The 13,835-nt window shown below is 42.9% G+C and overlaps 1 protein-coding gene across 1 annotated transcript in view; it reads right to left on the minus strand.

The window, feature by feature from the left end:
* The window catches only part of LOC135221162 (cell growth regulator with RING finger domain protein 1-like), a 188,235-nt gene extending 185,010 nt beyond the window's left edge, over positions 1-3,225 (minus strand). Inside the window, 2 exon segments of the mRNA XM_064258987.1 lie at positions 984-1,140; positions 3,051-3,225. Of these exon segments, the coding sequence (XP_064115057.1) occupies positions 984-1,093 (110 nt within the window). The 5' untranslated portion in view covers positions 1,094-1,140; positions 3,051-3,225.
* Between the last annotated feature and the right edge of the window lie 10,610 nt (positions 3,226-13,835).

Here is a 13,835-nt window from a genome sequence, read left to right on the forward strand (position 1 = left end):
TGAGGGGGGGTGCTTCAGTACAAATTTCGCTAGTTTATTTTTTTTATATTGAAAATACGGGACAAAAGGCGTCCCGGGGAGGGTCGATACGGGACACGGGACAAATGTCATAAATACGGGACAATCCCGTTAAATACGGGACGTCTGGTCACCCTGATCACAACTTCTGAAAGATAGGTGTGCAAGAGTACAGTCACCACCCTACTTACAAGTTATAAACATTCAAGTTACAAACATTCATAGATACAAACAGACAAAGTCAAAAGTTCAAATTTTGTTCTGCACACCTATGTATTCTGCGAGTAGAATTTTTGCAAAGAACAGAAGAACACAGGGAAGATAAAGAACCTGTTCCTTTAATTCCTTCCCTAATTATCCCAAGCATTCTCGTGATTAATCACCGTGTATTCTTACAGTCATAAGAATATTCATTCACACTTCCTACTTATATTTCTATCTTCCCAATTAAACTCGTTCTGTGATGAATTCCCACTTTCTATACTTCTGCTTCCCATAGGATACATGTCGTATGGTATGCATTTTTTGTCAACAGATGGCAGTGTACACTGTTGACTTTATGAATGTCCAATGTCACACACCAGTCCTGCAAAATTCTCTCAAAGTTCATAACTTTCAAAGCTTGGAAAAGTACTAAATTTTGAATGTTCTGCAATTCTAAATTTTATTTCCTTCTTTTGATCTTTATCCAGCATCCATAGTAATTCTTTATAATACTGCATGTTTTAAAAATGCAGTGAAAATATTATAATCTATGACTCCTGAGTTAACTCAAGAATGTAAACATCAACAAAAATTATGCACCAGTATGTACATATTAAAACCCATCTTCAAGATACCAACGGCCATCCAGAATGTAGTTACTCATTTGCATGTAGGGTGGTGACTATATGAACACACAATTTAGGTTTCCTAAAATTTGGTTGACAGAAATTTTTTCATTCACTAATAGAATAAAATCTTACCTTGAGATAAAAACCACCATGCATATCAGGCAGACAATAACACCCAGTGCAGAAAACAAGCTGGATATCTCAGCAGCAGTAATTAGTGCGGCAGTCAGTACAGCCACCATTATTGCAGCCCAAAATCTGAACAGTCGGTGAACAGTTCCACATACATCTATGAACAAAAATAAACACAAAAACAAAAATTCACTAATCAAAACACTTTTCAACATTACATATTTTACTTGCAAATTTTACAATTACCTATCCCATCAAGGAATCATATGCCTCTCTATTAACATTCCATAATGTTATACCAATAAGCTATATGCAACAACAGATAAAGGTTAAACACTGACCTAAATCATTCACAGCAATAATTGACCATAGGGAGTTGGGGTTGGGGTGATACTTAATAAAGAGGTATTTAAAAAAATTTCATTATATATAAAAATTTCTATCTTTTAAATGATTACCTCTCTGTTATGATAGCGATTCCGGTATTAAGCAAAGGAGGTGGAAAAGGTACGAGGACAAATTTAATAACCCCCAAGAAAACCATAACACTCCATCAGGAATAAGACACTGCTTATCAAATGATTAGCAGCCATCGGCCAGCAAGGACTAATTCATTAGGTAGCAAGACCTCCAAACAATACTGGAGGTTCCTTGCTAGGGATATCACTCACTCTGATGCAAGTGGGACACAAGAGCTTGTGCCTAGACTAGCAGACCAATGATGGTAAAAGAATGAAGGCTCCCACCTAATACTACTACTACTACCTTCATATTCCCCAAAATTTGACAATTTCCCAACTAAATAGGAAAGGTTAGAGTACAGCTACCTAATTATACAGTATATGAGTTCTCCTGCTGTAATGAGGGGTGACAAGAGCTCTGCACAATTCATATTGGATTTCCCCATTTCGCAGATAGAGCGAGGCAAACAATAAGTTATGCCTCCACTCACCACAACAATTTTCTCCAGAGAAAGAAAGTGGCCGTTACCACTTGCACATCATGGAATCTTACTTTAATATCTAATTCGCTCTACCTCGGAATTGATATATTTTCATTTATGTAAACCATAGGGGGATTTTTAGTTGATAATAATTTTGTCCCCTCATGGGATCGATCCCATGAGGGGACGAAATTATTATCAACTAAAAATTCCCCTTCAGTTTCTAAGGAAGTTTTCGCTAGGAGGCAAAATCACCCGTCTCCCACTCTGCATATGCACTACCCCAAAAGCAATAGAGGTTTCAAGTACAATTTCTCATAACATGTTTAGCCTTATAGCTAGTGAGTGGGGTAAAACTGAAGACTACCACCGCGGCCGGGTTTGTAATCCAACCTAGCCTACTACCTATACTCGATTTTTTTCCATCTGTCCACCCGCCTGTGGTGTTTGTGTACGGTAACACTGCGTCCCGGGCTTTAGATAGCGACATTCAGCTTACATTCAACAAAAATAACAATATCCTATTTCGAACATTACTAACTGTGTAATTTGCATACAGTAAATTATTAAAACATTTTACAGTTGCAAATGTACACCCAGATATCCTTTTATTTACTTAAAACTTACACATAGCATAACTATCTAAAGCCCGGGATGCAGTGTTACCATACGCAAACACCACAGGCGGGTGGACAGATGGAAAAAAACAGAGTATACTAGCCTATAGGCTATACCTAGGTAGTACTACTAGGTGGTAGGCTGTAGGCTAGCTAGTAGTAGGTACTACCTAGCCTATTTAAGGTATTGCTGTTGTTTTTTCTCATGTTTAGGTACCTACCTATGTTTTCTCCTTGTGTTTATGATATTCACAGTTTTTTCTTCATGTTTTTACGTTCATTTCCAAGGAGCTGGTACTTGGTATAACTATACAATAACCATTTAGCCTAGCAGGTAGGTAAACTGTTAAGGTCACGACACCTGGCTTAGTATTAACGTGTGTAGGACTCGGCTAGGCTCAGAAAGAGGTACTAGGCTAGCTAGTAGCTACTAGCTAGTATAGTAGCTATAATAGTAGAAATAGTAAAACAGAACTTTAACACTTGAGTAAACACTTCTTAACATACCTATTCTCCCACAAAATTTAACTTGACAAAAGCATTCAAACGGCAAGCGAAGGGATGAAATGGGCCTGGAGCGCTGGAGTTCGTACGTCAACAGTGGTAATAACAATCTCGCAAACAAATGACAAGAATCAGCTGATGCCGGTGAACGGAGGTACCTATACACTCTCACATTAGCGTAGCCTATGGCAACTTAATTTTGCATGAATTTTTCTCTTGTACAATAAAAGAAATACTTTAAAACCTAAATATATATGACATTGCTAATAAATCAGCCAGTCAAACTCTACTCTTGAAATATTATATATTTGAAAATATGAAACATGACTTATTTCAAATTAAATCATTAAAAGCTTCCTAAAATAAATAGACATATATATATATATATATATATAATATATATATATATATATATATATTATATATATACACACACACACACACACACATATATATATATATAATATATATATATATATATATATAATATATATATATATATATAATAAAAGGAGCCCATAAAAACGTCAAAATATAGAAAGTACTACATTTCAGAGACTGCTGTCTCTTTTCAGGTAGGAAATGAATGAGAAAAGTTACAGATACGGCGGTATTTATACCAAGGGATCCATCCACAGGTATTCCGTTTAGGAGATATATAGTCAGGGAGCCAGCTCGATTTACGGAAGTGAAAAGAGGAATAAATATAAATGCTTGTAGACTACTGCCTCGAGAGCCCTTTTGAAAGAAATTAACTTCTCCCGAGCTTCAGCCTGATTGTACTAGCGGTGAGAACTATTTTAGGGGGCCAAATTTCACGGTTATTCATGTTTTGAGAGGAATGGAAAAAACAGGATTTTTGTATCGGCCAGGTCTCAGGTGTTTGGGTACACAGCACTAATAATGGCAGAAGTTTATGCCTGCCATTGACCCTAGGCAGAAGGGTTTTAGCTAGGGGGTCGGGTTATCAAGTTAATTAGAGTGAAAAGAGGAATGAATAAAACTGCTTCCAAACTGAAGATTAGGTCCTGTATTATTGAAAAACACAAATGACAAAAACCTTAAGTTAATAGTTTTGTTGGACAGAAAGCTCAAAGTGGTCCCCTCTAGGCCGGTATAATTCGCAATGGCTCCATGCGGCAATAACAAGACTACCGAATTAAAACAAACACAGGTAATTGGAAGATTTGAGAAGTATTTTGCAGGTATTACTACATTATTTTTTCTGTTTCTCGTTATTATTTGTTATTAGAAATGTGATGAAAAATATGTGCCATCCGCATGGGTCAATGAAAGCGGAACTTCTGTTATTGGGAATTTCAGGATGTTTTGATGACCTATATTTCTTCCCATTGTCAGCAAGTGAAATATGCGTCTCGGACACCTTAAACAACTGAAAGGGCCTTTTTCTCCTTGGTGGTCTTTAGTCTAAGATTTTCAGCTGCCGATTTCTGTACCTTAACCTGTTTGGTCCTTTTCAGCATTTTTACCTTGCTTTTTCTGCATTCAGCAAGAAACTGTTTCTTCAGCGTGGCCCCATGAGTTAATTTTCTAATCAAATAGTCTGTGACTGCCTGGTTTGCAATTTTTTCCAGTTGTCAGATTGATTAATTGGAGTGGTGAGTAATGTCAAATGGGTTGCATGTTATCAGGGCCGTTTCTAGCTTTGTGGGAGCCTTAGGCAAGATGCTGTTTGGGGGGTTCTAGGGTACTTCCTTTAACCCCAAGGGGTTTGTCAAACTGTGATGAAGCGATTCCTAGTCCTTTGATAGTCTACTAAGATGCAACAAACTATTACACTTCACATTTATTTATTTCACTTCTATTTCAAAGTGCAAAGATAGTAAAAAAAAACATTTAAAATAATGCTTATGTAACATCTCAGTTACACACTTACCATAAAAACAGCTAATAATTCATGTTATTCACAGTAACAATGTACCTATTGTCCTCAAAATGTCTGCTTCTTGGCTTTTTTACTCGCAAAGTCATCAATGGTGTCCTCATATGACACCTGCTTGCCCACCTATAGCTACAAACGGCCCTGCATGTTATCTCCACAGTATCATGAAATGTCTTCATGTCCCCGTCATCACGCCTGGTTCGATGTGGAGTCATCTGGTTCATTGGAGGCTCTTCTGGTACGATGCCACTAATTGACTTCAGTTCAGAAACAGCAAGACTTCTTTGTGTAAGCGTAACACACCATCATCTGAATGTTCTGTCTGAATTTCCAAAATGTGTAATGCCTGTTGATGATGAAGACGTATCACGGTTCCACAGTCTACTCTAGTTTGATGTCAGTTGGTGATCTTGAATCAGAGTTCTTACTTCGTTTGGTTGAAAATGCACCTGCCTTCAATGCATCCAACGTTGAGGGATCCAGCTTTTGCATTTTTGACAGAAACCATACACCCCACCGAGCACCATTAGGACGATTCAAGGCAAAGAATATTTCAACTAATTGAGTCAAAATCTTTATGTACAAATCGACATCATTCTTCCTAACAGCTCGCTGGATTTCTCTATACATACAGTTGGCCAGATAAATTTAGATGAATCCAGGTAGAAAAAATCACAGGAAAAAAAGGTCACATTAATCTTTATTAGATAGTTGCCCCCCAAGGATTTTAAACCGGTTTATATCAGCCCGTTTGGTTGTTTTTTTTTTTTTTTTTTTTTTTCCAACACCTTGCAGTGTATTTAGTACAAGCCCGATGGGGATTTTTTTTAACCTGGTATGTATCCAAGTAATATAATCAGCTTATCAAATTTAGGATGGTCAAGAACCTGAATAGAATAAACTGTTAGAGGAACGGCTAAGTCGTAGGTGATGGGATGATAAATAAATCCACTTTCTTCAGCAATTTTCAGTGATCTATTCTTTGTTGCGAGGACAACATAATTTCGCATTGGTGGTTGTGAAACTGGATCTAAGTATGCTACAACCGTCATAGGCAAAGTATCGAATTGATGTAACGAGCTATATTACATGTAAATTATTTGCTTCTGTGAATGTTATGGTTTTAAATGGTCCATCAAATCGTCTTCTTAGTTGATGAGGTCCGGTTTCATTGTTGTTATTTTCGTTGTTACTTTCTGTGATGTTCTGGTTGACTATATTTACTGTAACATGCAAGTTTATTCTTCCCAATTACAGTCTCGAGGTTTAAGTCATAATTGTCCCATGCAGTGCCTGAAATCTAGACGGGTTAGCTTTAGATATGTGCATCATCAAGGTGTATCACACCAAAACCTCTCGCGAGATTGTTCCATTTATCATTGCTGAGAATTTTGAAAATTTTGTTAAATTCTATCAATAACATTTCGACTGATTGTGGTAACAAACAAACCAACAACTATGAAATCATATACTTCCTGGCTGAAGTCGGTAAATGCAATATTTGAGGTTAAACAAACTAACTAACCTCTGGCCAAAAATTGACACAGCTTAATGGAAGAGGAGTCTCTTCGTTTCTATAGCTGTAAGAGTATGCAATTTCTGTTTCTAAACGTCATAGCTCACTGCATGGCCATGTCGATTCAGAATTCTAAGCGCAGTCTTAGATCCAAGCATTGACGTTAGCCCTAATCCAAAGCATGTATTCTTCCAGGGACGATCAGCTTCATGTGTAGTTGAGAAAAAAATGTATGAGATACCAGTGCAGTTGCTTCCCTCCGTACACTATCGTTGACATCAGATGAAAGCCCGTTGACCCGTTGATAAGTATTTTGAAAAATGTTTCCATCAGAGGTGGTATATCAGGCGCCAATGATTTTAAGCTTTCAATGGCATATTCAGTATATCAGATCTTAACACTATAGATGTACTTCTAACATTTTCATGATGGGGCATTGTACTCAAGAGTTTGGATTGTTCATCATCAAATTCGATGTCACCGTTAAAGACGAAGTTTCCTTTACGACTGCATTCTTTACCAACTTTTATTTTATCACCAAATTTACTTTTCAGTTTGAGTGTACAAATCAAGGTCAACCCTGAGGCCTCCTGCACCAAAATATATCTCCTTGTATCACTCCATTAGTTGGGACATGTATTTGGGTTTGTTCCTCTCAATTACCTCAGTTTTAATCAAACTTGATAGACTGGCAAAGGCTACCTCATGTAATTTCCTGTTTGATGGATTACTGACTGGCGGTTTCTGAGCTGTTTTACATAGAAATTGTCGTTTGGATAAATTCTTATACTTAACCTCGGTTTGTCCTTAGTTGTTCAAGTTTTGGAAATCTCTTTGGAGCAATGAGAATTTCAGCAGCACTGGACTGCACTGAGGACTCTTACATCGTTCCGACTTGTGAGGGCAGAAAATGCATCTTTCATAAAGTATATTTTTTGAATTAGATTTTGGCAGATTTCAAGATGATCGTGTTGCTTTGGAGGGGGTACAAGAAGTTTCAGAGTACCTCTTATTACAGTCACTGTGATAATAAATCTTTTTGCAGCTGAAGACAAAATATACTTTGTGATATCTTTGAAAACATCTTTATTGCAGATCACACGTTTCTGTAAAACGTGAATTAAATTTTGGGTTGTTTTTCTATAACTCAAATATAGAAAAAATATTATGCTAACAATGCTAAGATGCAATCTAGAAAAGTAACGAAATACAGATATCACCCACCCCTCCCCTAGCCCCAAAACTTGGGCCTGGGGAACAAATAATTGAAGAATGTCGACTACTTTCATTCACTGGAGCGTCTTTTCCATGTTGTATACTGTTAGTTTCTGTTGTTCCTTCATGTAACAAACATGAAATAAATGTTTTTTTTTTATTTTGTTAGCGTAATCATAAGGTAATTTGTTTATTTGTCTTTCACGCAAATATCTAACAACCCTTTCAATAGGTTGGTCAGTTATTTGGATAATTAAAGGAATTGGTCGGGTGCTTGTTCGCTTAATTTTGTTCTCGTCGTTCCAGTTTTTAGTTAGTTCTCGCCTGACTCCTGCGTGGATCCTATTAATATTTTTTTTCCGTCCTCCGACCAAGGTTTCCGAGTTATGGGGTAATGCTGATTGTCATATCTTGATATTTATATTAAGTGAAGTTTTTCCCGATCTTTTGGTGTTAGTTTTGTCTGTATAGGACTTTGGTTTATTGTTGGTCTTGTTTAGTGATATTGAGTAATAATTGTCATTGTTTGTTTATTTATATATGAAATGTATTATCAATGTAACCTTGTGTCTTCTTAACAATCCTTTTGTAGTAAATCCATACTATGAAGCAAATCATATGATAGTTAGAGTCAAAAAAGAGTTGGGTTTGTTACAAGTGGGGGCCTGTCCGGGAGTTTCTGTTAACTGTTTAATTAATGTTGACTCTGCCTGATAACTTGGAACCTCTTCTCTCTTAAATCATTGCATGTTCGTGCACTGGTATTGCTCACGAGAACCCTCGTATGACATTGCCGTCATACCATATCATTTGGTTGAATCCTAATGATCCTATTTGAACTTACAATTCTCTTAAGTCATTCATGTCCGTATTAACTCGAGTTTTGAAAGCCAAATAGGTTTTGCCTTATGGTAATTCGTTGGAGGACCATTATTTTTTCAGATTCGGTAAATATAGCTAAGCATGCCTTTCGATGTGCCCAAATTTACAGGTAACCCTTCCTAGGATTTAATCGCCGATAATTTGCCCAGAAAGGATGACTGAATATATCTTGCTAGGCATTATCTGGTGCAGATTAAGTCTGGAATAACCAAAAATGAAATTAAGACAGCCGTTATCCATGATCTTGTGCTTAATAACGTTTTGCCCGAGAATGCTCTTGATTTGTGCAAGTCTGATGCAGAAAAGCGTCTAAGTATGCAATTTCAAAATCTGGAAGCTACTAGTAAGCAAATACTGGAAATGGATGGTGCTCAAGAGCGAGAGTTTCAGATTGAGAAACTCAAGTTAGAAAACGAGAAGCTTGTCCTTGAAAAGGAGAAATTGGACAAAGAGCTTGAACTTGCTAAGCTGAAGAGCCAACAGCGTTCGCCTAACGTTATGTCTGAATCCCTTCCTTTTGATGTGGCTAAGGTAAGTAGGATAATACCGAAATTTGAAGGGTCAGATCCGGAGGTTTTCTTTAGACAATTTGAGAAGACGGCAACTACTTTATCTTTGCCTTGAGAGTTCTGGACTATATTGATATAAACTGTGTTGGTTGGAAAAGGGGCCCTTGTTTATGCCAATCTTGCAGTAGAGGAATCAAAAGATTATGAACTGGTGAAAACGACTATTATGGCAGCTTATGATTTAACTGTTGGAGGATATCGTCAGCAATTCCGAAAGCTACAAAAACTCCCTGGTAAGACTTACGTTGAGTTTGCTAATGAGAAATTTAGAGCTTTTAAGAAATGGTTAGGGTCATCTTCAGTAAATTATTTTGATACTTTGTGTAATCTTGTAGTTATGGAAGAATTTAAAAGATGTATACCTGTACCTGTTAAATTGTATTTGGAAGATCGGTAAATAAATTTGCTTTAATGGGCTGCCATTTCAGCAGATTCTTATTCTGTCCCATAAAGCTCAAAACCATTCGATAGATGGGAGAATTTTTCATGTAAAGTCTGTCTCTGTTGGTTCCCCTGGGGCCCAGAATGGTCATGTTAATAAGCTGTCTCAGAATGTCTTTCCAAAGAGTAACAAATCTGATATGTCCTGTTATTGTAAGAAGATAGGTCACAGTATTAATGATTGCTGGTCCAAAAGCTGCAAAAAGTCTAAGCATTTCAAAGCCTTAGGAGTCCAGGATCACAATGATACGGCTCGGCCCCACCTGAATTTGAAAATTCAGCCAAATACACAACCTGAATATATTTTGAGAAATCATAGTAGTAAGGACGAAACGTCTGCAGATAAAGACGAAAATGATCCTTTTAAAGGATTTCAATTTAGTGGTAAAGTTTCTCTAATAGACTGTAGAGATTCCAAAAATGTAACTATTCTTCGTGATACAGGGTCAGCTCAAAGTATCTTGGTAGGTGGTTGTCTTCCAGGTGTTGAGAAATCGTTCACAGGTGAACGAGTCTTGCTGAAAGATTTATCAGGAAATCCTATAGTCTCCCTTTGGCCAGGTCTGGTACTCGCTTGGACTCCAGGGCGCACCGAGTCTTCATGGGCTGCTGTACCATCTGGCGGCTCAGGGACCCAGGCCAGTGACGCACGGACCAGAGATGTCGACGACGACAACGGTGTCAATGCCTGGGTATGCAGCTCCTCCTCACCTGGTTTACACCCAGCATGTGTCAATGATTACCCCAACAGCTTTGGTCCAGGCCCTGCTGGCACGCTTGCCGAGGAAGGAGATGACCCCACCGCCTGGTTTTGCTGCCCTCACCCCAGCCTTTGACTTTCTGTGCCCCAAGAGTTCCCCGCTCGACCTGCCGCCAGTTCCTGTTGTTGCCGCCCCCGTACCAGTTCCTGCCGTCATTGCTTCAGCCCGTGGTGTCGCTGCTCCCACCGCAGGTCCCTCCGGACAGGTGCAGCTGGGCCCTGTTGCTTTGGCAACTGCCCCAGCTCTGTCCTGGATGGAGGACCTGACGGTGGTCCTGAGGAAGCTGACGAAGAAGAAGAGGAAGGTGTCGTCGCTGTCTGCAGCCGCCTCTTCCCCTTCGACTTCCAAGGCCCCACAGCCGAGGAAGAAGAAGGTGGCCTCCTCCCCCCCCCCTAAGAAGTCTTGCTCAGAGACCTCTAAGGGTCTGTCCCACTCCGGTGGGACAGTTGGGGCTTCCGCTGGTCCTCCTGTTCCTTCGGGAACAGGGCCCATCTCTCCTTCCGCAAGGAAGAAGAAGACGGGGACCGGAGGGGTACTGGCCGGTACCTCTTCTCCTGCCACCAGAGGTTCTGCCTCGGCACCGGGAACCATCTCAGCCGCTCGCTCACGAGTGGTGTAGAGTGTACGGTCGCCCACGGGTGACCATGCAGCCAGGGTCCAGGCAGCTGAGCCAGCTCGCCACCAGGACCCAGGCACGGAGCGGAAGACTGGTGGCAGTCGCTCAGGCGACTCCTGCCAGAGTAGCGATCACTCTCGTGGTGATCTGCTGGTCCCCAGGGTTGATGTGACGGTCCTACCAGACCGTACGCGGGCTGAGGCGAAGAAGAGGTCCCCCCGGTCGCCAGGACCAGCCTCAGCTGGTCCAGGTACCGTGACGCGCCGTGAGGACGGGCCACACTCCCACCGCGACAGTGGACTCTACCGGTCTCCTGACTGTCGCTACCACCGGGACCGGACGGATAGGCAGTCTGGTAGCAGCTCTCCTGACGCTTGGGACCGTCGCTACAGTTCTCAGTCCAGCGGTTCTCCTCCTCAGGGAGACCGCGCGACTAGGCCTGCAGCTCAATCGTCACCGCGGGTTGGCGATCGCCTGCAGCCCCCCCAGCACACCGGCCCTGCTGGTGGGCAGGGGGGGAGTGTCAGGTCTGCCTCTCCTATCACTTCAACCTCCTCGGGCTACACCGGGAGGAGCGAGGTGATTAGGAGCGACCGCGAGGAGTGTGCTTCTCGCAGTCCCTCTACAAGGGCCTGCGAACCTGGCACGGTCCTGGGACCGACCAGATCGTACGCCCAAGAGGTTGGAGGGGACCAAGAGGGGTCTGTCGTGTTTCCTCCTGTGGAAGGAGGAGGATCTCGGGAGGCGTTCTCCCTGGATGGCCTTGACGGTCCATCTCCACAGGACGCGGTCACTGCCGAGATCCAGAGATCATCGCGCTGATTGGTCAGCACAATGACCTCGGGGAAGGATCGGTGCTCCCGCCCTCCAAACCTACATCAAGGCTGGAGTCATTCTGGGGGCCTAAGAAGGAACTCAGGACGATGGTGGGTCTGCCCCGATCAGCCTTGGCCGACAGTGTGTTGGGTCAGGCGGACTCTCTTGTTTCCGGGCAGGAGGGATCACTTCGGTCTGGCAAGTCGTCCAAGCTGCTTCCCCCTCCTCTACCACAGCAGAAGCGGTTCTATGTGCCATCGGAGGACCAGCTGCCACCCAAACAGGTTAACCCAGAGCTAGCTAGGCTAACCCCGGGTGTGTCTCTTTAACACCTGCTGGCCGAGAACCAGAGCGCAGCAAGAAGCACTGGCTTTGGAATCAACTGCCATGGCAGGGTTCCAAGTAGTCTCCTGGCTGGACCTGTGGTCCCTTACGGTGTCCAAGGTCGCGGCCTCCTCGGGAAACATCACTCCCGAAGGAGACCCGGCTTTCGGGAGATTGTGTCAGTCTGGAGGTAGGGCAATCTCCTACCTGACCCACCAGACGGCCAACCTGGTTCTGAGACGTAGGGATGCAGTCCTCGCTCGAGTGACCAGGTTGGCAGGGCGTGAGGCAGCTTTGGGTCTGAGGAATGGACCAGTGCTGGGTTCCTCCTCTCTCTTTCCTAGAGAGATGGTGGATGCTGCGTTAGAACAGCGGCGCACTGAGGACAGTGACCACCTAGTCCACCAGGCAGTCTCGAAGGTGGTTGGGCAGCCTCAAGTCACTGCGGCCAAGCCTTGGAGCTTGGCTAGCCCTTCCTCTGCAGCTAAGACGACGTCCTCGTCGAGGCCAAGAGGAAAGACCCAGCCTTCAACTTCTGCTGTAAGGAGTGACTGTCAGCCCTCCTTCTCCTGAGGAGGAACTGGGAAGAAGAAGTTGAAGAAGGGGAAACACTAGGGATGGCGTTCTCCCTCACCTGCTGCCGGGAGTGGGGTGGGGTGCCTGGCGAGCCATTGGGCAACTTGGCAGCGCTGTGGAGCCGAAACCTGGATAGTGGATGTCCTTCGGGAGGGATATCTACTACCCTTCGAGTCACGACCACCCCTCACCTCCAATCCGGACCATCTGCAGACATAAGTCCCCGGTTCAGCCAGGGATGTAGCACTTCGGCAAGAGGTAGATGCCATGCTGAGCAAACCAGCTGTGGAGATCGTAAGGGATCAGTCGCCGGGCTTCTACAGCCGACTTTTCCTAGTGGAGAAGTCATTGGGGGGCTGGCGCCCGGTGATAGATCTCTCTCCCCTGAACCGATTCGTTCGCCAGACTCGGTTCATGATGGAAACAGCACGCTCTGTGCTCGATTCTGTCAGGGAGAACGACTTCATGCTTTCTGTGGATCTGAAGGATGCATATTTCCAGATACCCATCCACCAGTCCTCCAGGAAGTACCTCTGCTTCATCCTCGACGGGACGGTGTACCAATTCAGGGCACTGTGCTTCGGTCTCTGAACTGCCCCACAGATGTTAACACGAGTGTTCACGCTGGGGTCTGCTTGGGCCCATTCGGTAGGGATACGTCTTCTGAGGTATCTGGAAGATTGGCTGGTGCTGGCGAGCTCCTGCTCGCAGTTGCTACAGGACAGGGATCAACTCCTCGAATTCTGTCGCGATCTCGGGATTGTGGTGAATTTCGAGAAGTCAGATCTCGAGCCCAAGCAGAGGATGAAGTACCTGGGCATGCTGATCGACACGGTAGCAGGGCGAGTCTTCCCTGCAGACTCGCGGATCAGCAGGTTCAGGGAGGCAGCCAGACAGTTCTTGTCTCAGCAGGAACAGCCAACTGCATTCTTATGGCATTTTTCATAAAAAAAAACCTTCAAATATTGATTATTTTGCATTTTTGGTGTCATATTTCATCTCCCAGATGAGCGTTGTAGGCGTCGTAACCCTGGAACATGCGTCGTAACCCTGGAAATAACGTCTATTGACAAGCGTCGTAACCTTGGAACGTCGTAAGCCCACACCGTCGTAACCCGGGGACTGCCTGTACATAATTCCCACCCGAGTTTTTTAGGCCTCAAGATACA

This window comes from Macrobrachium nipponense, chromosome 2 (assembly GCF_015104395.2).
Source record: "Macrobrachium nipponense isolate FS-2020 chromosome 2, ASM1510439v2, whole genome shotgun sequence".
Lineage (NCBI taxonomy): Eukaryota > Metazoa > Arthropoda > Malacostraca > Decapoda > Palaemonidae > Macrobrachium > Macrobrachium nipponense.